Below are 24,214 nucleotides of genomic sequence, written 5' to 3'. Positions count from 1 at the left end.
AATGGCGGCGCGCGCCACTTTGTGAGCCGGTTCGAGTGCGCTGGAAAGTGGGTCACCATATAACCTGCCCCCCAGAACCGGCGATACACCCCCCAATGTCCTCAGTCTGGGTCGGTCCCTGTTTCGGAGGTCTGCCTCTGCGCCGCGGTGCCTGAATCTCGACCGGCTGCGCCAAGTCCACATGGGCTGGTTTGAATCGGTCCACTGTGAAAAGCTCCTCTTTACCCCCAATGTCCAGCACGAATGTGGACCCGTTGTTTCTGATTACCGTAAACTGCCCTTCATAGGGCCGTTATAGTGGTGTCCGGTATCCACCCCGTCGTACAAAAACAAACTTACAGTTCTGCAGGTCTTTGGGTACGCAGGTCAGGTTCTGCCCATGCTGTGAAGTGGGTATGGGGGCCAGGTTACCAAGCCTCTCACGTAGTCTGTCCAGGACTGCTGCGGGTTCTTCTTCTTGCCCCCTTGGGGCTGGTATGAACTCTCCTGAGACGACTAGGGGTGAGCCGTACACCAACTCGGCCAACGAGGTGTGCAGATCCTCTTTGGGCGCCGTGTGGATTCTGAGCAGGACCCAGGGAAGCTTGTCCACCCAGTTAGGCCCTTTGAGGCAGGCCATGAGAGCCGACTTCAGGTGACGGTGGAAACGCTCCACTAGTCCGTTCGACTGTGGGTGGTAGGCAGTTGTGTGGTGCAGCTGTGTTCCCAAAAGGCTGGCCATAGCTGACCACAGGCTGGAGGTGAACTGGGCGCCTCTGTTGGAGGTAATGTGGGCCAGTACACCAAAGCGAGATACCCAGGTTGCAATCAGTGCCTGGGCGCAGGATTCGGAGGTGGTGTTGGTGAGCGGGACTGCCTCTGGCCATCTTGTGAACCGGTCTACGACAGTCAGGAGGTGCCGTGCTCCTCGCGACACTGGCAGGAGGCACACGATACCCACATGAATGTGGTCGAAACACCAGCGGGTGGGGTGGAACTGCTGCAGCAGGGCTTTGGTGTGTCGCTGCACCTTGGCTGTTTGGCAGTGCATGCACGTTTTGGCCCATTCACTGATCTGCTTGCGGAGTCCGTGCCAAACGAACCTGTTGGCTACCATCCGGATGGTTGTCCTAATGGAGGGGTGCGCTAAGTTGTGAATGGAGTTGAAAACACGCCGCCGCCAGTCTGCCGGGACGATGGGGCGGGGTTGGCCGGTGTATATGTCAGGTTCCTTTCACCTGGGCCTACGGGGAGGTCCTGAAGCTGCAAACCGGAGACTGCAGTTCTGTAACTAAGGATCTCCTCGTCTGCCTGTTGTGCCTCCGCCAGCGCTTCATAGTCTATCCCCTGGGACAGGGCTTGGATGTTAGGTCTGGAGCGAGCATCCGCCACAACATTGTCCTTTCCCGAGACATGCCAGACATCCGTCGTGTATTCGACAGATGTAGGACAGATGTCGCTGCTGGCGGGACAACCAGGGGTCGGATGCATTCGTGAACGCAAAGGTAAGCGGTTTGTGGTCCGTGAACGCGGTGAAGGGCCTACCTTCTAAGAAGTACCTGAAACGCCGGATTGCCAGGTATAGCGCCAACAGTTCCCAGTCGAAAGCACTGTATTTGACCTCGGGTGGTCGTAGGTGTTTGCTGAAAAATGCCAGGGGTTGCCAGCGACCCTCGATGAGTTGTTCCTGCACTCCACCGACTGCCGTGTTAGATGCATCCACTGTGAGGGCAGTAGGGACGTCCGCTCTGGGGTGCACTAGCATCGCGGCATTTGCCAAAGCTTCTTTGATTTTAACAAAAGCGGCGGCAGACTCCTCATCCCAGGTAACGTCCTTGCCCTTACCCGACATCAGGGCAAACAGGGGGTGCATGATTCGGGCTGCTGAGGGGAGGAAGCGGTGGTAGAAATTCACCATACCCACGAATTCCTGAAGGCCTTTGATTGTGTTGGGTTGGGGGAAATGGCGGACCGCGCCTACCTTGGCGGGCAGAGGGGTTGCCCCGTCTTTAGTAATCCTGTGGCCCAGGAAGTCAATGGTGTCAAGCCCGAACTGGCATTTGGCGGGGTTGATTGTTAGGCCATATTCACTCAGTCGGGCGTAGAGTTGACGGAGGTGGGACAGATGCTCCTGACGACTACTGCTGGCTATGAGGATGTCGTCTAAATAGATGAAAGTGAAGTCCAGGTCGCGTCCCACCGCAGCCATTAACCTCTGGAACGTCTGTGCAGCATTCTTTAGGCCGAACGGCATGCGGAGGAACTTGAAAAGGCCGAACAGGGTGATGAGTGCCGTTTTGGGGACGTCGCCCGGATGCATCAGGATTTGATGATATCCCCGGAAGAAGTCTACCTTGGAGAAGATCCGTGCGTCATGCAGGTTTGCTGCAAAGTCCTGAATGTGCGGCACAGGGTAGCAGTCCGGTGTTGTAGCCTCGTTCAGTCTGCGGTAGTCGCCGCATGGTCTCCAGACCCCAGTTGCTTTGGGCACTATGTGCAGGGGGGAGGCCCATGGGCTGTCAGACCGCCGTATGATCCCCAATTCCTTCATCCTCTTGAACTCCACCTTCACCAGTCAGAGCTTGTCCAGGGGAAGCCTTCGAGCACGGGCGTGGAGGGGTGGTCCTTGTGTCAGGATGTGGTGCTGTACGCCAAGTCTGGGCATGGCTGCTGTGAACTGCAGTGCCAGAACCGATGGGAAATCCGCCAGGACTCCGGTGTAGTCGTTGTCAGACAGCGTGATGGAGTCTTGGTGTAGGGCCGGCAACTGGGCTTCACCCAGGGAGAACGTTTGAAAGGTCTCGGCGTGGACCAGTCTCCTCCCTTGCAGGTCGACCAGTAGGCTGTGAGCTCGCAAAAAATCCGCTCCCAGGAGCGGTTGGGCTACGGCGGCCAGTGTGAAGTCCCACGTGAACTGGCTGGAGCCGAACTGTAGCTGCACCATATGGGTGCCGTAGGTCCTTACTGTGCTGCCGTTCGCGGCCCTCAGGGTGGGACCCGTTGCAGTAAATCTGATCACTTGGCTGTTCTTCTCCTACCTGCATACAGGCAGAGGCTGAAGAGCAAGGTCCAGTGATTAGAACGACAGAGGGGTGGTTGTAGGAAGCAGAAAAGCGACTACGGGATTGATTCCAGTCGGTGGACTAGGCTGTGTTCAAGTACTCACCTGTGATCTAAATCATGTTTGTCATGGACTTTATTAAAACGGTTGTAGACTAGTGAGTCCCTGCAAAAATCATTCAGAGTCTTCCCCAACTAGAAGTTCTGGATGAACCATGAGATCTTCAATCAGCTGAGGGCCATATCAGAGGTGTTCAAGTTTCAAGACGTCCAGGTAAATCTCTGGAAAGGCATCTCACGGGTGAAGTGACAATTCCAGACTAAACTTGAATCAATGACAGATGCTCAACAGTTGTGGCATGGCTTTAACACTATCACCTCTTATAAAATTAAATCGTGATAGAGGCAACAACAGGGCTTCGCTTCCAGATAAGCTCAATGCCTTCTATGCTTGCTTTGATATTAAGAGATGGAGGAACCAACACAATGTCCCACAGCACCTGGTGATCTGAGGCTGACGTGCTAGGGTGAACCCAAAAAAGTATCTGGTCCAGACAGGGTACCTGGCAAAGTACTAAAGACAGATGCTGATCATCTAGCTGGAGTGCAGAGATCTTTAACTTCAAGCTTCAGCAGTCTGAGGTACCCACCTGCTTCAAGCAGGCTTCAATTACATCAGTGCCCAAAAAAGAACATGGCAAACTGCCTCAATGGCTATCAGTCAGTAACACATCCACAGTGATGAAGTGGTTTGAGAAATTGGTGATGAATCATAGCAGCTCCCACTTGAAAAGCGACTTGAATCTGTTCCAATTTACCTATCAGAGCAAAAGGTCCATAACAGATGCCATCCCATTGCATCTTCACTCAACCCTGGAACATCTGAACAGCAAGATGCATACATCAGGATGCTCTTTATCAATTACAGTTCAGCATTCAATACCATTATCCCCTTAGAACGAATAAATAAACTTCGACCTTGGCCTCAATACCTCCTTATGCAACTAGATCCTCGATTTCCTCACTCAAAGATAACAGTCAGTTTAGATTGACAACAACATCTCCACAATTTTCATCAGCACAAGTGCACCACAAGCTGTGTGCTCTATGGCTTTACACTTATGACTGCTCCAATGCCATTTTCGAATTTGATGACATCACTGTTGTGGGCCAAATCAGTATATAGGAGAGAGATTGAAAATCTGGCTGAGTGCTGCTGTAACAACAACTTCCTACTAATGTCAGCAAGTTCAAGGAGCAGATTATTGACTTCAGGATGAGGAAACCAAAGGTCCATGAGCTTTCTCATGGACCTTTGGTTTCAAAGGTCCACTTTCTGATCATCAGATGATCAGAAGTGGAGAGTATCAGCAACTTCAAATTCCTCGGTGTTAATATTTTGTAAAACTTGTCTTGAGCCCAGCATATAAATGCATTTCCTTAGGAGTTTGCAAAGATTCAGCATGACATCTAAAACTTTGACGAACTTCTATAAATATGCAATGGAGAGTATATTGACTGGCTATATCACAGCCTGGTATGGAAACCCCAATCACGTTGAATAGAAAGTTCTACAAAAAGTAGTGGATACAGCCCAGGTAAATCCTTCATCACCATCGAACACATCTATACAAAGCAAGAAAGCAGCAACCATCATCCTAGGTTATGCTCTTTTCTTGCTGCTACCATCAGGAAGGTGGTACAGGAACCTCAGGACTCAAACCTTCAGGTTTAGGAACAGTTATTCTTCTTCAATCATCATGCTTTTGAACCAAAGGAGATAACTTCATTTAAATTCAGTTGCCCCATCATTGAAATGTTCCCACAACCTATGGACTCACATACAAGGACTCTTCATCCCATGTTCATGATATTTATTGCCTCTTTATTTATTATTACAATTTCTTTCTTTTTCTATTTGCACAGTTTGTTGTCTTTTGCACACTGGTTGAAAGCCCATTGGTGCAATCTTTCAATGATTCCATTATGGTTATTATTATTCTACTATAGATTTATTGAATATGTCGTGAGAAAATGTATCTCAGGGTTGCATATGCTGACATATATGTACTTTGATAATGTATTTACGTTGAACTTTTAACAATATTCTTAATGATCATCTCAAATCTACTCCAGGCCGCACAAATAGGAAACATTTTTAAATTCCTCAGGCACTTCGCAAGCCCTGCCAATGTTCTGAATAATTGCCTCAGGCAGCCAACCCGACTAATCCTAATTCATTTAATCAAACCTGCAGTGATTTGTAATATACACGTCTGACAACATAATTGCACTTGAGATTAAAAAGGCAGAAGTTTAGAGTTAATAGATTTAGTTCTGTAACATACTTTCATTTCACAAACCTAAAATAGGACTAAAGAAAAATTAGCATTGTGAATGGAAGAATGAAGGATCATAAAAGAAACCTGTGTATAAGTGAGGTACAGTTGTTCATTAAAATATAGCCTAACTTTATATATTTTTTAAAATCATTGGGCAATTCCTTGCGTTGGCAACATCTCTACTTGTCCTGTTCAGTTAAGATCACTGCATTCTTGCAATCTAGTCTTTTGCTCTTCACAGATTTTACTTGCTCTATAACTAACTGTTGTAGCTTTCCAAATCCTAAACTCTGAAATTTTCTTTTCCTTTAAGTCATCTTTATAACCCTTCTCCTCATAGAGATCGCTTTTCATCATATGTCAAAATATCTCCTTTTGTGTCTTTTTTAATGTTCGTGTGACAGATACTTTACTATGTTAAAGGCACAAAGCAAATGGTTGTCATTTTACCTATATTATCAATTAGTCCAATTATCCAGGAAATAAAATTCTGAAAGAAACGGTGACCTGTATTTGTCCACTCTGATTGTATCTACCCAAAAAATTAAAAGCTGAGAACCACCCATTTTGTTTGGAAAATACTTCATAACCGAAACATCACTGGGGAAAAGAGGTAAACTCTCTTTAATAAAGCAATCTACCTGTCAAAAATTAATCTGCAAACAGCAATTTTTTCATGATATGGCAAAAGAACTGCACTTAGCTTGGTTCTCTTACTTAAGAGACTATACCGCAGCATTGTTCTAATGATATTCACCAGGATAATTCCTGGTTTGAGAGAGGTATCCTATAAGGTTGAATAGATTGCATTCTTTGAAGTTTACAAGAATGCTAGGTGACCTTAATGAAAAATAAAAGATCCTAATAAGACATGGCAGGATGGATATCAAGATGCTTTCTTGTGGTAGAGTCTTGAACAGGGGCCATAGCTTCAAGATCAGGGGCTAGTTATTTAAGACAGAGATACGTAGAAATTTCTTCTTATATAGGTAAGTGAACTGCTAGAATTCTCTATGAATGCGAGCTCAGCAGTAGCTTTTAAAATGAAGGCAGATAGCCTTTTGAAATTTCAGAGGATTGCTACAAAGAGGGCAGAATGGAAAGGTTGAGGTCCGGAGCAGAGCAGCCTACTCCTGCTCCAATTGATGTGCTTGAGCACTCACAGAGCAAGATTTATTGTCATTGGTAATCGACCATTGTTATGTGCATGTTAGTTGCATTTTATTCATAACACAAAATGCTAATATTATACATACTGACTAGGTACTATTTACAGCAAAAGTTCCAATAGAATGGCAAAATGTTGGACAAACTCAGAAGGTCAAGCTGCATCTATGAGAAGAGAATGCTAAGTATTTCTAAGTGATGGGGCCCAGTGAAATTAAAGGGGAGCACAGGAAGAGGGTCCCTGAAAGCCAGGTACCAAACAATCGAGAATTCCTAACAACAGAATAGTGAATTATCAGAGCTTTACTAATTCAGCCAGCAATTTCAAAATCAAACAAAATAAATACATTTCGTAGTATTAAAAAAGATATTTTTATAAGGTTTTAAACTTCAGATTATAATTACAAGACAGATGTACCTCAGAATTAAATGGAGAAGCTCACCTGGAAAGCTCTTAAAAGAGCCATATGATCACTGAATGTTCCTGCAGCAAAATGCTTTCTGCATAACATAGAAGCACGCTTCTGTGAAGGTTGCATTGGTAAGACAAATGGATCGCGATAGGCCAAAGTACAGGCAATAGTGAGAATAGGATCAAGACACTTTAGCACTACAGCACAAAGAACCATCTTTCCCAGATGAGGTTCCACGGGAAGATCAGCTAAGTGGTAACCAAGCTCTGTTAAATCTTCCCAGCTGTCCATGGCATCTATAGTCTAGAATGAAAAGAATACAACAAATATGTTCCTAATATTGTATTTTATAAACACGAAAAAGAATGCAGATGCTGTAAATCCAAAGCAACACACAAAAAATACTGGAGGAACTCAGCAAATCAGGTAGCATCCATGGAAATTAATAAACAGTCAATGTTTCAGGCCAAGACCCTTCAGGACTGTACTTTATATTTTTATTTTAAATATGGTAAACATTTCATACCTTGAGCATCTGAACTGCATTTCTAATTATAAGTGATGGAGGGGGTTCTGGTGCTTTAGCAAGGAAGTCAGCAATAGGACAATTAACTGGAGCTAGCAGTTTGGTATGTAAGCAAAGTTCCTAGGGAAAAACAAGATGCAAATGAATTAAATTATATTACTATATTTTAGAACAGTCAGTTTTAAGAAGTCTTTTTACAGATTATAAAATTTTTGACAGATTGACACTTTATTATGTACACAAAATCATTGAATATCAAATGTATAATTCAATGTCATCTACTCCCAATTGTGTTATTCTGGCTGAAGGAAACTTCCGTGTATTAAAGTTGTGATTGTCACTTATTTCAAAATTAACCATGGTTTAACAATAAAAATTATACATTAGAATAAAATAATAAGCAGGCAATAAACCAAACTATCACCTGCAGTGGCATTCGTAGCAACTCGGGAATCTGAAACTCCAGAAGATTTTGAAACCGAAGTCTACTAAATAGGTGAAAACAAATTCCTGGTCGGCAGCGACCTGCCCTACAAAAACACACAGAAATATCAAACAATTAAATAAAAGTAAAATCCATTACATTTTGAACAACTTAAAATTTCACAAAATTTAATCATTCAAAAAGGCATAAAAAATGAAAATTACTTAAACCTGGCTGAGTAAAGAAAAAATTATTCATGAGATTTTTCATTGCAATACCATAAATTTAGGTTATAGCTTGATATTTTCTGGGCTAAAGGCACTTCCTGAAACACTCTTCCTCGTATCTCATTTTCTGAAAAGCTGAAAATAGATCTGTGAACTCTGGAATTATGCTTGAGATGTTCCTATCCTAACCTTTGATGAAGAAAATGATAATAATGAAGAAGCTTAAGAAGGTTATGCCAAGGACATTTCCTCAAGGAAGCTCATCTGATGACAATTAATCTCCCTTGTATCATCTCAAATTCTGCCACTGATCAGTTTTCTTTCTGGTGCTCAAATATCAATATCTTGCTTCTTTGCTTATATTTAGTCTTATGCTCATTCCTGGATCAAGACTACAATGATGATTAGGAAGGAGTAGTAGTTCCGGTAAGGGAAAAAATCAGAATCAATAGTTTATTGGTGAAAAGGTTTGGTTTAATGGCAAAACAAAACTTTACTCATGAATGAGAGAAAACTAATAGGGCATTAACTGGCAGACTTAAGCTTGCCTCTTTTTTGAGGACAAAACATGTAGGCAATTGGTTATATTGCTGTATAGATACTAATGTGACTGGTTTTCCCAGAGGTTTTCTTAAGCTTTAATATTAAATTTAATAAATAGAATAACCATTTTACCTTCCCTTCCTCTGGATAGCACTCGCCTTGGAAATCCACACCATTTTTAACATTGTGACAGAGTTTAGTGCATCAAATGATTTCTGAAACAAAAGTGAAATTGAAACAATGAAGAGTTGCTGAGTTCTTCATGCTGTAGAAAGTACTGACATGTGTTGATTAAAACTTACCTCTTTTACTTTCCCAGAATCAATGACAAATACCACATCATTGACAGTTACACTTGTCTCAGCAATATTTGTGGAAAGAATCTGAAATAAGATAGATCAATTGTCTACAAGTGAAGGAAAAAATTATTTTAAATGAGTGATTTTATTTTAAATAACTTTAAACTTACTATTTTACGAACTCCATTAGGGAGACTCTTTAACACTTTCTTTTGGTCAGATGTCTGCATGTTGGAATGAAGCATGAAAATCTGAAATCTAAAAGGGCACATTATTGTATAACTCATATCTTTGTTTACATTTATATAAGCTATATAAGACCTTGGTCAGGACCCACTTGGAGTACTGTGTTCAGTTCTGGTCACCTCACTACAGGAAGGATATGGATACTATAGAGAGAGTGCAGAGGAGATTTACAAGGATTTTGCCTGGATTGGAGGGCATACCTTATGAGAATAGGTTGAGTGAACTTGGCCTCTTCTCCTTGGAGCGATGCTGAATGAGTATTCACCTGATAGAGGTATATAAGGTTATGAAGGCAATTGATCGGTGTTGATAGTCAGAGGCTTTTTCCCAGGGCTAAAAATAGCTAACATGAGGGGTCATAGTTTTAAGGGTTTAGAAATAGGTACCAAGGGAATATCAAGGGTACGTTTTTTACTCAGAGAGTGGTAAGTGCATGGAATACACTGCCGCCGGTGGTGGTGGAAGCAGATACAATAGGGTCTTTTAAGAGCCTTTTAGACAGGTACGTGGAGCTTAGAAAAATAGAGAGCTATGCGCTAGGGAAATTCTAAGAAGTTTCTAGAGTAGGTTCCATGGTCAGCACAACATTGTGGGCTAAAGGGCTTGTAATGCGCCGTAGACTGCTATGTTATGTTATATGCATACCAATACCAATTTCCTTATCATACCAATACAACATGATGATTTGACAATACATATTTTACTCTGCATATTTGCAAAAACAATTAGCTTGAACTACATAAATAAGGTTGTTTCACTTTTGGACACTTAAAGGCTTCAGGTGCAACTTTGCAGTACCTGCTCTGTTTCTTCCAGGCATGGGCAGCTTGGTTAGCAACCTTCTCAGAGAATGACATAAACTGGGGTAAGAGGAGTGATACTGCAAAGCAGGGAAACCTGCCAGAAAAGAAAGGTGCAGCAGAACCATCAGCAAGAGGTCCTTTCCAAGAAGGATGATCAGTGACCAATCTTCCTCCATGTATATCGATATGACTAAAAACACCAGAGATTCTGCAGATGCTGGAAATCCATTGTAATATGCAAAATATGCTGGAGGAACTCAGCAGATCAGGCAATATCTATGGAGAAGAATAAAAAGTCAACATTTCAAAGCTCAAATTCCTCTCCATAGATGCTACCTGGCCTGTGGAGCTCCTCCAGTATGATTGAGATACTTCACTTCAGGAAATAAGGAGAAGAACTGTGTTAATAGACCCATCAAATATTGTGTTATAGTCCTCTGGACTAGAGCAGAGGAAATCTATAATGTTTCTCAGAAGATCTGCAATGATTTGCTGCATTAGAGTTTATAGGAGACTGTTGATTACAGGAAAATAGAACTCTCTTCTCCCTCAGCAGACATGTGCATTTAGGTGGTTCTGCAGACAGTGCAGGATGCCAATGACCACTTCATACTGCACTTAACCTCAGCAGAATATAGCAACAGAAAGAACTTGCACTGTTCTGCTTCATATAGAGTGTGCAGCCACAACAGAGGCATCATGACGACATCATACCAGTTTCCAAACTACAATCACCCTGATTCTGTTTTGGATCAGTCTACTCTGCTCTGCTCTCAAACTTGAGCAACTGAACCAGACCAACGGGTGGCTAGTAAGATACAGAACAATGCTGATTCCAGTGCACAACTCAAGCACCAGAGTTGCAGAGTCTACAACAAGAAGGCATAGGTTTAAGATGAGAGGGGAAAATTTAAAGGTGATCTGAGAGGCAAGGTTTTCCACACAGGGCTATATGGTACATGGAGTGGGTTGCCAAAGAAGTGGTAGAAGTGGGCACAAATACAATGTTTAAAAGGCACTTGAACAGGTACATGGATAGGAAAGGTTTGAAGGGATATGCAACAAACACAGGCAAGTTGAATTAGCTCAGGAAGGCATCTTGGTCATTGCATGAGTTGGGCCAAAGGGTCTGTTTTTGTGCTAAACAACCCTATGACTAATAAACTAATGTGAATATAACAAAAGCCATTCTCCCAACTGCAAATTAATACAGAGTGTAAAGGGCCCTGGTGAGCCTGCTTGGGAGTACAAGATGCACACAATAAACAAAGTGTCAAGATGGTTCAACAGACTGATCTTGGGGACTGGGGGAATTATTCTAAAAGTGATTCAACAAACTGACCTCATACAACATAATGGGAAATGATCACACTGGAACATACAAAACTCTTACAGCTTTCATAAGATAGATGCAATGATGATGATGCCTATGGCTGATGTGCCTAGAATCAAGAGCTACAATTTTAAAGTAAGAGGACAGCCATTCTGAGTTGAAATGAGAAGAAATTTCTTCACCCAGAATGTTGTGAAAAACTGTTATTTTCTACTCAAGAGATGTACAAACCTAGTTGAAGAATATTTTAAGGCATAAATTGCCATTTGGATATTATGGTCAAGAAAAAATGAATTAATACAGGAACTAGGGTTGTAAAGAAAGCTTTTGGCACATTGGCCTGTATAAATCAAAGTATTGAGTGCAGGAGTTGAGATGTCATGCTGAAATTGTATAAGACATTAGTAAAGCCTAATTTGGAATATTCTATACAGTTTTTGCCACCTACCCACTCGAAAGATATCAATAAGATTGAAAGACTGCTGAGAAAATTTACAGGAACGAAACCTGACTTATAAGGTTACTGATCATTACATGGAATTAAAAGAATTAAAGGTTGTTAACACAAATGATGCATTTCACTGTATGTTTCAATCTAAAGTGCTTATAAAAAGTATTCACTCCTTTGGAAGTTTTCATGTTTTATTGTTTTACAACATCAAATCACAGTGGATTTAATTGGGGTTTTTTTTACACATGATCAACAGAAAAACTCTTTCGTGTCAAAGTGAAAACAGATCTCTACAAAGTGAACTAAATTAATTACAAGTATAAAACACAAAATAATCGATTGCATAAGTATTCACGCCCATTAATATGACACACCAAATCATATCTGGTGCAGCCAATTGGTTTTAGAAGTCACATAATTAGTTAAATTAAGGTCACCTGTGTGCAGTCAAGGTGTTTCAATTGATTGTAGTAAAAAGACACCTGCATCTGGAAGGTCCAACAGCTGCACCACGCAAAATAAAGAGCACTCCAAGCAACTCCACAAAAAGGTTATTGAAAAGCACAAGTCAGGAGATGGATAAAAGAAAATTTCCAAATCATTGCATATCCCCTGAAGTACAGTACATCAAGAAATGGAAAGAATATGGCACAGCTGTAAATCTGCCTAGAGCAGGCCATCCTCAAAAACTGAGTGACTGTGCAAGAAGGGGACTAGTGAGGGAGGCCATTGAGACACCTATGAAACTCTGGAGGAGTTACAAGCTTCAGTGGCTGAGATGGGAGAAAATGCACATACAACAACTGTTACCCGGGTGCTTCACCAGTTGCAGCTTTATAGGAGAGTGAAAAAGAGAAAGCCACTGTTGAAAAAAACACTGACGTGAAATCTTGGCTAGAGTTTTCCAGAAGGCATATGGGAGACTCTAAAATCAGCTGGAAGAAGGTTCTATGGTCTGATGAAACCAAAATTGAGCTTTTTGGCCATCAGACTAAATGCTGATGCAAGTCGAACACCACACATCATCAAAAACAAACCATCTCTACCATGAAGCATGGTGGTGGCTGTGTCATGCTACGGGAATGCTTCACACTCTAAAGGCTTGTAAAGGTAGAGGGTAAAATGAATGCAGCAAATTACAGGGAAATACTGGAGGAAACCCTAATGCAGTCTGCAAGAGAACTGTGTCTTAGGAGATTTGTTTTCCAGCAAGACAATAATCCCAAGCACAAAGCCAAAGCTACATAGGAATAGCTTAAAAACAACAAAGTTAATGTCCTGGAGTGGCTAAGTCAGAATCCAGACCTCAATCCAATTGAAACTTTGTGGCTGGAATTGAAAAGGGCTGTTCACTCACAAACCCCATGCAATCTGACAGAGGTTGATCAGTTTTGTAAAGAAGAATGGGGAAATATTGCAATGTTAGATATGCAAAGCTGGTAAGAGACCTATCCACACCAACTCAAGGCTGTAATTGCTGCCAGAGGTGCATCTACTGAATACTGACTTGAAGGGGGTGAGTAATTATGCAATCAATTTCTTTGTGTTTAATAATTGTAATAAATTTAGACCAATTTGTGGAAATTTGTTTTCACTTTAACAAGTCTTTTTGCTGATCAGTGTCAAAAAAGCCAAATGAAGTCCTCTATATTTCAATGTTGTAAAACAATAAAACATGAAAACTTCGGGGGGGGGGGGGGTGGATACTTTTTATAGGCACTGTACATGTGATAAATGAATCTGAAAACTAAATCAACATTCCAAGCAACACTATGACAAGAACCACATTAACATCAACTAATTAACCTTGTGTACTGTTTTAATGCTCATCTTCGATAAACCTTTGCTGCATTTACTGAAACGTAGCTGATGTAGTAGTGAAAGCTACAAATGGCCTTCTAGCATGGGTCTAGCAGCTGTGATCTTAAAAGACACAGTTTTCAATGATGAGCAGTGCATCAGTTTGGGCTAGCTGGCTATGGTGGAATCTCAGAAGTAGAGATCTAAGGGTAATCAGAAGATTTTTACTACATAAAGCACTGACATCCCCACAGGGTGGCATGGAGCTCCTGGCATTATGTTGCACACCAGATTACGGAAATGTTAAAATATCCTCATAGCCCCTTTAAATACTGGTAACAAGAACCACAATAACAGTCTTGAGGGTTGACTGCAATACTCTCACATTTAGTGCGTCCTGCTTGTTAAAGGTTGATAGGGAGGAATAGGAATGTGATGGACTGAACAATGTGAAGCTAACACAGCAGTTACCATTTGAAGAAGCATTTACCAACACTGATTAGATGGAATGAAAACTTTTGCAACACCACATTTGGATCCTTGGTGCTGGACTTCAAGAGTGATATACACTAATGTCTCTGAGTGGCACTTTGGCTGCACTATTACGTTTAATTTTAGCAAAGCAACACAATAAGATTTTAATAAACACAAGTAAGTCTACAGATGCTGGAAATCCAAAACAAATTGTGCAAAATGCTGGAGGAACTCAGCAAGTCAGGCAGCAGCTATGGAAAGGAGTAAACAGTCAACGTTTTGGAGCAAGACCCTTCTTCAGGACTGAGAAGGAAGGGAGAGAACACCAGAATAAAAAGGCTAACTGGAAGGTGATAGGTGAAGCCAGGTGAATGGGTAAGGTAAAGGGCTGGAAAAGAAGGAATCTGATGGGAGAGGAGAGTGGACTAAAGAAGGGGAAGGATGAGGGGACCTAGGAGAAGTGATAGGCAGGTGAGAAGTAAAAGGTCAGAATGGGGAATAGAGTAAGGGGGGAGTCGGGAGTTTTTTTTACTGGAGGGAGAAAATAATATTCATGCCATCAGGTTGGAGGTGACCCAAACAGAATATAAGGTGTTGCTCCTCAATCCTGTGGGTGGCCTTATCTCAGCACACGAAGAGGCCATGGATTGACATGATGGAACAGGAATGGTAATCTGAATTATAACATTTTGCCACCGGGAAGTTCTGCTTGTGGTGAATGGAATGGAGATGCTCAACAAAGTGGTCCCCCAATCACCCCTGAGGAGGAGCCATTATTGGATCTGGAGTCATTCATATAGGCCATACTGGATAAGGCTGACAAGCATAATTTCCTGAATGACATTAGTGACCCAGATTTTATTCTTAAAAAGCAATCTTTATTGATCACTACTGATCACTATTGCTAGTGTAGGGTTTTATAATTAAACCTATAATTTATTTAATTACTTGAACTTAACTTCCCCTTTGCCTTGTATAATTGCCAGAAGGGAGAGTAGTGAAGAGGGCCAAATGGACAAGGGAATCGTGGAGGAAGCAATCCCTGTAGAAAGATGGTGGGGGGGGGGGGTAATGATGTGTTGGATGCGGAGGCTGATGGGGTGTTGGGTAAGGACAAGAGGAACTATCACTGTAAGTCAGCAGCATCTATAACGGAGGGAGGTAAACCCCGTTCTATGAAGGAGGAGGACATCTCTGATGTCCTGGAACAGAAAACAGAGTCCTTGGAACAGAAGCAGCAGAGGCAAAGAAAAGTGGAGGAAGATTTGGGGAGTATTACCAGGGAAGGCTTTGAACATGGACTGTTCTACATAGCCAACGAAGAAGTAGGTATGGTTGGTGCCCATAGCTGCACCTCAAGTTTGGAGAAAGTGGGAGGACCAGTTCTGCCAGATGGAGGAGGGTGGTGGTGGAGGGGAACTGGTTGGTTCTTTTGACCAGAAAGAAGTGGAGAGCTTTGAGGCCTTCTTGATGAGGCATAGAAGTGGAAAGGGACTAAACATCCATGGTGAAATAAACCAGCAGGTGGTGTAGTAGCATCTGCACCAGACTTCAAACTGAGTGATCTTGGGTTCAAATCCAGGCGCTTCCTTGCACACTTTCCATCCGAGTTGGGTTGAGCATCGAGCTAGCAACTCAGCCTCATAAAAAAAAAACCAGATCAAATCCTAAAGAAACGGCAAAATTGTTGCCCAATGTGCCACAAGGCGTGGAAGGGAACAACAAACACAAAATCCATGGTGAAAATAAGGCCATCAAAGCCAGGAAATTTAAAGTTACTGAGGAGGTCGAGAACAAGAGCAGTGTCAGGGATGTATGTGGGAAGGGACTGAACCAAAAGAAATAGAATGGAATTGAGGTATGAGAACACGAGTTCAGTGGGGCAGGAGCAGGCAGAGACAGTAGGCCTATCCGGACAGGATCTTGGGTAGGAAGTAGATGCGAGCAATGTGGGGTAAGGGAACTATGAGTTTGGTGACAGTGGATGAGAGTTCTCCAGATTTGATGAGGTCAGTGATGGTGTTGGTGACAGTTTTCTTATGATCCGGAGTGTGGTTCACTTCAAGGGGTAAGTATGAGGAGGTGTCTGAGAGTTGCAGCCTGGTCTCAGTAAGGTAGAGGTCAGTACACCACACTACAACAACACCCACTTTGACTACAGGTTAGATGGTAAGGTTGGGATTGATGCAAAGAGAGTGGAGGGCAGTGTGTTCTGTGGGGGTAAAGTTTGAGAAGAGAGGAGTGCTGAAGTCGAGATGATTGATGTCTCATCAGCAAATCTAGATGAAAAAATCCAGAGCAGAGAGAGAACCAGAGCAGGAGGTCCAAGAGGAGGAGGAAGATTGAAGACAGGAAAAGTGTCATCCATGCGGGGTGCAGAATTCTTGCCAAAGAAGTGGGCTCAGAGATGGAGGCAACGGAAGAAGAGCTCAATGTTGTGGCAAGCATGGTAACTCAGTGAGGTGTGGGTGAAGAGGGACAAAGGCAAGGCCCTTGCTGAGGACAGAACAAAATGCCCCAGAGAGGGGAAGGTCAGAGGGAATGGCGAGGACATGGCAAGGACTAGAGCTGGGATCAAAAAGGGGAATAAAGCTGATGGTACCAGAGGAAAGAGGAAGTTTGGGGTATTTAGGGAAAGTGGGTGAGAGGAAAATGGAGTCTCCAAGGACCTAAGAGGTGAAAGTGAGTTCTGAGAGACATGAAGTTGGGAGAGTGGTGGCTGGGGAAGGGGAGATTGGGGGTCCAGCAGTACTGAGTAAAGATACTGGCTCCAGACATTAATTAGGTACAATGCACTGGACATTACACGCTCTGTTGGTAAACTTTACACGTAATGGACTCAAAAGAGGATCAACTAATACTGTGCATGTTCCAAGCCTTCCCCAGTAATGTTCCCCAACTCTTCTTCTGCTACATTGACAAATGTATTGGTGTTGCTTCATGCTGAGCTCATCAATTTCTTCAACTTTGCCTCCAACTTGCACTCTGCCCTTAAAATCACTTGGTCCATTTCTGACACCTCCATCCCCTTTCTGAATCTCTCTGTTTCCATCTCTGGAGACAAACTGTTGGCCAACATCGTTTATAAACCTACCAATTCCCACAACAATCATGACTATACCTCTTCCCCCCCACCCCCATCCCCGGCTCCTGTAAAAATGCAATTCCCTTTCTCAGTTCCTTCATCTCTACCACATGTTCCCAAGAGGCTTTCCTTTCCAAACATCAGAGTTGTCCTCCTTCTCCATCACTGATGCTGCCCTTAACCATAACTCAATCTCCCAAACAACTGCACTCACCCCACCCTCCTGTCATCTTAACAATGACAAAGTTCCTCTTGTCCTTACCTATTACCCTTGAGCCTCCGCACCCAATACATCATTCTCCGCAACTTCCGCTATCTCCAAAGGGATCCTACCAACAAACTCATCTTTACCTCACCCTCCACCAGTGTTCCATAGGGATAGCTCCCTCTGTGAATCCCTTGTCCATTTGCCCCTCCCAGCACATATCCTTGCAAGCGGTCTGTCCACCTCCCTCATCTCCATTCATAGCCCCCAACAGTCCCTACAAGTGAGGCACACTTCACCTGCGTATCTGCTGGGGTCATCTACTGCACCCTCTACATTGGTGAAACCGTAGTAAAATGGGGGACTGCACCTCTGCTCCATCCACCAAAGCTGAACTTACCAGTGGCCTGACAGTTTAAATCTTGTTCCCATCCCTGTCCCAACATGTCAGTCCATGGCCTCCTCTTGTACCATGATAAGGCCACCCTCAGGGTGGAGGAGCATCACCTTGTATTCTGTCTGGGTTGCCTCCAACGTGACAGCATGAATATCTATTTCTCCTCTTGATTTTTTTAAAATCCCTTCACCTCCCTTCTTCTTCTGTTCCCCACTCTGGCCTCTTCTCACCAGCTTATCACCTCCCCCAGTGTCCCTCCTCCTTCCCTTCTCCTATGGTCCACTCTCCTCTCATACTAGATTCCTTCCTCTCCAGCCCCTCACCTTTCCCACCCACCCATCACCTTCTAGCTAGACCTCCTTCCGTCCCAGCGCCCCAATTTTTTATTCTGGTATCCTCCCCATTCTTTTCTAGTGCTGATCTTGGCCTGAAACATCAATTGTTTGTTCATTTCCATGGATGTTGCCTGACCTGCTGAGTACCCCCGGCATTTTCTGTGCATGCTTTGGATTTCCAGCATCTACAAAATTTTTTGTGTTTATGAATTAACACATTTATATTGTCTCCAGATTTTTAAAAAAATCATGAGATTTCCTCTGAATGTTCAGTGTATAAGATTTATCACCAACAGCAGTAATGACCCATTTTGACATAAGGATTGTCTGGTTCGTTTATTTTCAGCAGATAATGTGGACCTAGGACAAATGGAAGAAAGCCCAATGTACCAGAGGGTGGCAGCAGAAACGTTCCAATTATTTTCAATCCCATTCCATAGCTCAGGAAGGTTTCTGTTCATAATCATCATCAAAAAGTTTACTTTCAGAAGAAGTAAAGAATTAAGAAAATATTATTAGGTAAAATGCTTTTTGATAAGATAAAGTACACTTATATTACTCATGGTTTGAGGGCATACTGTAGAATACCTTTACCAATATGTAATAAGTTAAATATCTAGAGTATAAGCAAATAGACAATTTGGGCCTGCACTAAAAACTGACATGCTTTATAGATTTACCCAATTTTCTTAATCAGAAATTGTAAGCAATAAATGTTTTGAAAACTTACTTGTGAGAATTATCTGCAAATCTTTTATCATCATAAAGAATGCGATCTCTGAGACCTACAATTTCATCATATCCTGGTAAAAAGATCAAAACTGCACCTGGAAACATAATAATTATATAAAACTTCCCTTTAATAATAATTTTATGATCACTGGATATTTAATGTACCACTAAACCCTACTGAATGATGCACAAATGGCACATTCCTGTAATTGCGATGTATAGGCTTTATTGACATTTTTGCCAAGGATTTTTCCCAATCCCAACCATCACAAATCATTCACAAGTATATCTCCAAACTTAAAACCTATGTAATATTTACAACATTATCAAATTACTGGATTAACAATTCAGAGGCCTGAATATATGTTGTGTAATGGAAGCCTGGTTCAAATCCTATCACTGTCATTAAGGAACTTATTTATCTAATACACAGAATTATATGGTAATAACAAGCCATTATCAATTACAGAAACAAAAGGACTACCACAATATTGTAAAAACCCATCTGCTTCACTGATACTGTTGAGGGTATGAATTCTGCTATCCTTTGTATAGCTGATAAGCAACACCTCAGCAGAATGCCTCATTCCGAAATGGCTTCTGATATATTATAGCAAGTGTAAAAGCTACTAAGGAGTAAGCTATTAGTTAGGGCTACTTTGGCAAAAAGCCCTGAAGTCAGATGGGAACTTAAATTCAAGTAATTAAATAAATCATAAGTTTAAATATAAAACCTATGCTAGCAATAGAGATCATAAAGATTACAGAAAGCTGGTAAAAAAAATCTAGGTCACTGATGTCATTTAGTATGCTTGTCAGTCTTATCCAGTATTGAGTGCATGACTCCAGATCCATCAATGTCTTAATAGCTCCTCATTTCAGGGGTGAATGGGGAGGACACTAAATTTCAGTATTCTCCATATCCCCAATAAATCTAATAACAAAAATCAACAAAATATTCATCCCTTAAAAATAACAAAATTTGAATCTACTTGTTATTAATTAAGCTAGTTCATAGACCATGTTACCAATGGCATAGGAATCCCATCCAAATCATTTGACATTCTCCCACTGGAGAAACTTTCTTTCCATATCTATTACATCAAGATTCCTCCAGATGCTGCAAAATAAATTTCTTGCATCTCAGTCTATAATGTACTCAGATTAATTTTACTTCCTTTTCTTTTACATAACTTTAAAATGTTTTACTGTTTCAGTGTATTCCCAATCATCAGGTTTACCGCTCTCATGGACAACTTCGTAAGCCGCCTTCTTGGATCTAACATTATCTTCAATTTTCTCTTAGTCATAGCTGCAGTGTATTTCCTATTAGGTTTTTGTTCCATAAATTGGCATGTTTGTTGCAAACTATGCATTAACTTTTCAAATGTTAGTCGTATCATTCCCTCCTTGCCCATTTTCCATTATCTTTCAAAATAGTTTCTCAATGTATCATAGCCAGTGCATTCCTCATCTCTTTGTAGTTTGTTTTGTTTAAATTTAAGACCATGGCTTCAGATTGAATGCACTCATATTCATATTTTATATAAAATTCTGTAATATTATCATCACTCTTCCCTAAAGACCTCATATCTATAAGATTATTCATCAATTATTTTTCAATACTAGATATAAAATAGACTGTTCTATTGGTAACTTCCTCAAAGTACTGATCCAGAAAACCATCTCTTAAACACTCCTTGAATTCATCATCCATGCCATTTTTGCTAAATATGAGTTGTCTAGTCATAATTCAGATTAAAGTCATGATCATTGCACCACTGATTTCCCAAGTTATACAATGCCCAATATTACCACTACACTTGGCCTGGAAGTTGTCTAATGAATCCCAAATTCCCACCCATGTTTTCTTGCCTCTTAGGTCCCCCTAAACTGATTCTTCCACATGTGAGGCAGGACAATTCTTTCTGCTAACTTACACATTGACAAATTCATTGTCAACAATTTTTTGATCAAAATAGATGAAGTGAATAAATCTCAATATTGAAAAAAATGTAATAACTGAACATATCCAGTATAAAATTCAGGACAAATGGAATATCTCAATTTAACAATGACCAAGGATACAGAATAAGTAGCCATCCTGTGCTGAAATTAATCTTTATTGAAATATTTACCAAGAAATTCAAATGCTTAAATCGTATCTTACCATCATCAGAACTCTGAAAGATGTTGTAGAGAAGGTGCATTATTAGATTCAGGTCAACCTTTTCGTCATCAAAGCTGTGGTGGTAGACATCTAGAACTTCTTTATCTTCTCGACTTATCTCTCCGCTGTCTGATTGCACCAGAATACTCTCATCCAAATTCCCCAATTCTACCAAAGAACTTTTGTGAAAGTAAGAAAATAGCAAGATGCTCAATATTATAAATCTGCATATTAAAAGGAATACCTTTTCACCTGCTGCAATTTGAAAGTCAGTATAATTATGATTCCAGAGTCAGAAATACATAAAAATACAATGGCTTATTTAAATCCTAACATTAGGGTGCATTTTACAGTGATCATTGCACATGATTATAACATTTCACAAAACACCTTCATTACCCTGATGTGTACACAATACCCAAAACTCAAATAATACAACTTTAATATGATTTTGCTTTATTTGTTTCTTCCTTACTGTGATTAATAGATTTCAAATATAAAATAACATTTCTGTCCTTACTTGAAAGATTCCAGAAGATCTATAATCTCAGTTTGACCAAATCGTTTAGCCCAGTCCAAAGCCAACCTAAAAATATTGAAAAAAAATTCCTGAAACTAGGTAGTAACTATATTTAACCTAGAGCTATCATTGTGATCTAGCCAAAGATGGTTGACATATTTAAATGGAAAGCTTCTTGATGAAATTTCATCAAGCACATGATAACATGAATAACCATCATCATGTCTACAACATCAGTACAAAAAGATAATCACAGCACAAAGCACATCAAATTTGCATTGAGGCCAATTCAAATCTGCTTTTTCTGAGTATATTAGCTGTCATTTTTAAACTAGAATTTACTTTTGCATCTTATGCACGCAGTTAAGAAGCCATTCAAAATAAACCACTTCATCCCTATGTGCTTGCTATCAAAAGTTGATAAAAATCAACAGAGATGATATTTCATCTCAAACCTGAGGAACAAGAGGGGAGGTGAGAGATAACAAAATTACACTGAGGAAATTGGGTGAAGTAGGTATGGGGAAAAAATGTCTGAAATCACTTCCTCAAAAGGGTAGTGGAAACCTGAAACCTTCTACTTCTGAAGAAAGTCAATAAAAAATTCAAAGGTGAAAGCAAAATAAAAATATTCAGCAAGGGGTTTTTTATCAGTTATGGCTAAGACAGTTTCTCATTAGGATGGGCATTAACCAAGATCTAAGTGAATGGCATAAGGTGCTTAATTCACTTTTTAAATTTTCTGGAATATAGACTATATTTAAATCACTGAAGAAAAATCCTCCATTGATAAAGAAACTCAATATATTTGCATATGTTCAAAAATAGTCCAGAATTTGAAATCAAAAATGATTATTATATGAGGAATTTGTAAAATTTCTATCGACAAAAGTATCTTAGGTCCAAGAACTAGCTAAGCCTCAAGGTCACAGAGCTCATCCAACAAGCAAATAAACTGTTGGGTCTCTTATGCCGGAGCTAGTAGATACACAAGTTTAAATTCCTGTTCATTCAAACAATTCCCCTCAATGCAGCACAGAGATAAACTAAATCACAGACAAAAGTGTGGGATTTCTGCTTTAAAATGACTCATGGAAACACTACATTGCTTAGTCACTCACTGTTAAGATATAATGATTACTTTTGCAAAATCCAGACCAATACTACACCAATTTTACAACTTCTGTAATAAGCTATAAACCTGAGCATTCAAAATCACACTTGTCTGCATCCGAAATCATATCAAATCCTCTTCATCAAGCACAGATGTGCACAATGAATCGCACTATCCCCAGTCCGACAATGCCCAAGTTTCATAACTCACTTCAGTCCTTCATTTTTAAGTTCTTCAATTGCTTTGTCTTTCCTTCAGTCTTACAAACCTCCCAGTGTGCCTTATCTGTCCAATCCGGCTTCTTGCTCACCACTGTCAATGCTTTCAGCTAACTAGATCCTACTCTCTCAAAATAGTCTCATTTTATTTCTAGAATTGTTTACTAAGTAAGAATTTTATTAAGCAAAACAAGTTTCTATTCTCCACAGCATCACCAATACAAACAGATGAACTTACTAAACTAGACTACTCATTTTTTAAACACAAAAGATTCTGTGGATGCTGGAAATCTAGAGTAACACATGCAAAATGCTGGAAGAGCTCAGTAGGTCAGGCAGAACCTATAAAAAGTAACAATCAGTCAATGTTTTGGATTGAGACCCCTCATTAGGACTGAATGCAGATCCTCCAGCATTTTGTATATATTAGACTAGACAATTTTTCTGGCTTCCTGAAACCCAACCTCACACGCTCCTGATCATGTTGTTGCTGAACTATTAGCTTTCAGTTCAACAAAATAGCAAGTGCTGTATAATTATCTCCACTGGCATGGGAAAATAGTGTGCAAAGAAATTGCTCTTGAATTGAAGACTATTAGATCTTAGGTTGATTATGGAGACAATGTTTTGATAAGTTAATTAAATAAATCACACATTTTAGCTTAAAAGATCAATGTAAAAACAAAAAAATCCATACCAGCCATTTGAAGCCTTAACATTTACATTTGCTCCCATGCTGAGTAGCTGTTCTACTTGACTTAGAAAGCCCCGGCCTGCAGCTATCATTAATGGAGTAGCACTGGTTTCACTATGCCTGTAGTCAACTGAAATTTGGATAGAGATTACTGTGTAATAATAATACAACATAAAACACCAATGTACCATGTATGAATTTTGTCTGTGCACTTTAATGAAAAAAGTACACAGATGTTACCGGAGAAATGTTCTTGTTACTGGTATTTGCTGCTTGTTTATCAACGTGCAGCAGATCCCACCAGAGATTTTATACCCACAAAAGTGATGGTTGTTTACTTTACATAATGAAGCACCGGTGAAAGCAAGTATTGTAAGTGTAATTGCAAACAACAGGATTACCTTCCCCAGAACAAAGAGCCAAAGGCACTATAAATGCAGCAATGAAAGCTATATATCCGCCTGCATTGTTCTCTATCATTGCACTCACAACAACATCCCGCCCCTCCCAATGCTTTTCCAGACATTGCTGCCTCATACAATCCCATTTTATAATCTCACTGTAGTAAACAATCACTGAAGTTTTTAGGAGTTTATGATGAGAACTTTTAAAACAGTTCAAAAGGATTTACATAATATTAAATAAAGGGAAGAATAA

General features: G+C 40.9%; 1 protein-coding gene across 2 annotated transcripts in view; it reads right to left on the bottom strand.

Moving 5' to 3' along the window:
- The window catches only part of ythdc2 (YTH domain containing 2), an 80,260-nt gene that overhangs the window by 34,383 nt on the left and 21,663 nt on the right, over positions 1–24,214 (bottom strand). For both annotated transcript variants that reach the window (XM_073068640.1, XM_073068648.1), the window contains exons 12-21: positions 23,561–23,687; positions 21,532–21,597; positions 21,012–21,190; positions 18,840–18,936; positions 9,151–9,238; positions 8,984–9,064; positions 8,814–8,896; positions 7,912–8,017; positions 7,488–7,607; positions 6,992–7,264 (exon numbers count right to left, since the gene is read on the bottom strand). In XM_073068640.1, coding sequence (XP_072924741.1) covers positions 6,992–7,264; positions 7,488–7,607; positions 7,912–8,017; positions 8,814–8,896; positions 8,984–9,064; positions 9,151–9,238; positions 18,840–18,936; positions 21,012–21,190; positions 21,532–21,597; positions 23,561–23,687 — 1,220 coding nt within the window. The remainder of the gene's footprint in view (positions 1–6,991; positions 7,265–7,487; positions 7,608–7,911; positions 8,018–8,813; positions 8,897–8,983; positions 9,065–9,150; positions 9,239–18,839; positions 18,937–21,011; positions 21,191–21,531; positions 21,598–23,560; positions 23,688–24,214) is intronic.

Source organism: Hemitrygon akajei, chromosome 2, assembly GCF_048418815.1.
Source record: "Hemitrygon akajei chromosome 2, sHemAka1.3, whole genome shotgun sequence".
In the NCBI taxonomy this organism is placed as follows: Eukaryota; Metazoa; Chordata; class Chondrichthyes; order Myliobatiformes; family Dasyatidae; genus Hemitrygon; species Hemitrygon akajei.
This window is presented reverse-complemented; position numbering and strand designations above follow the sequence as displayed.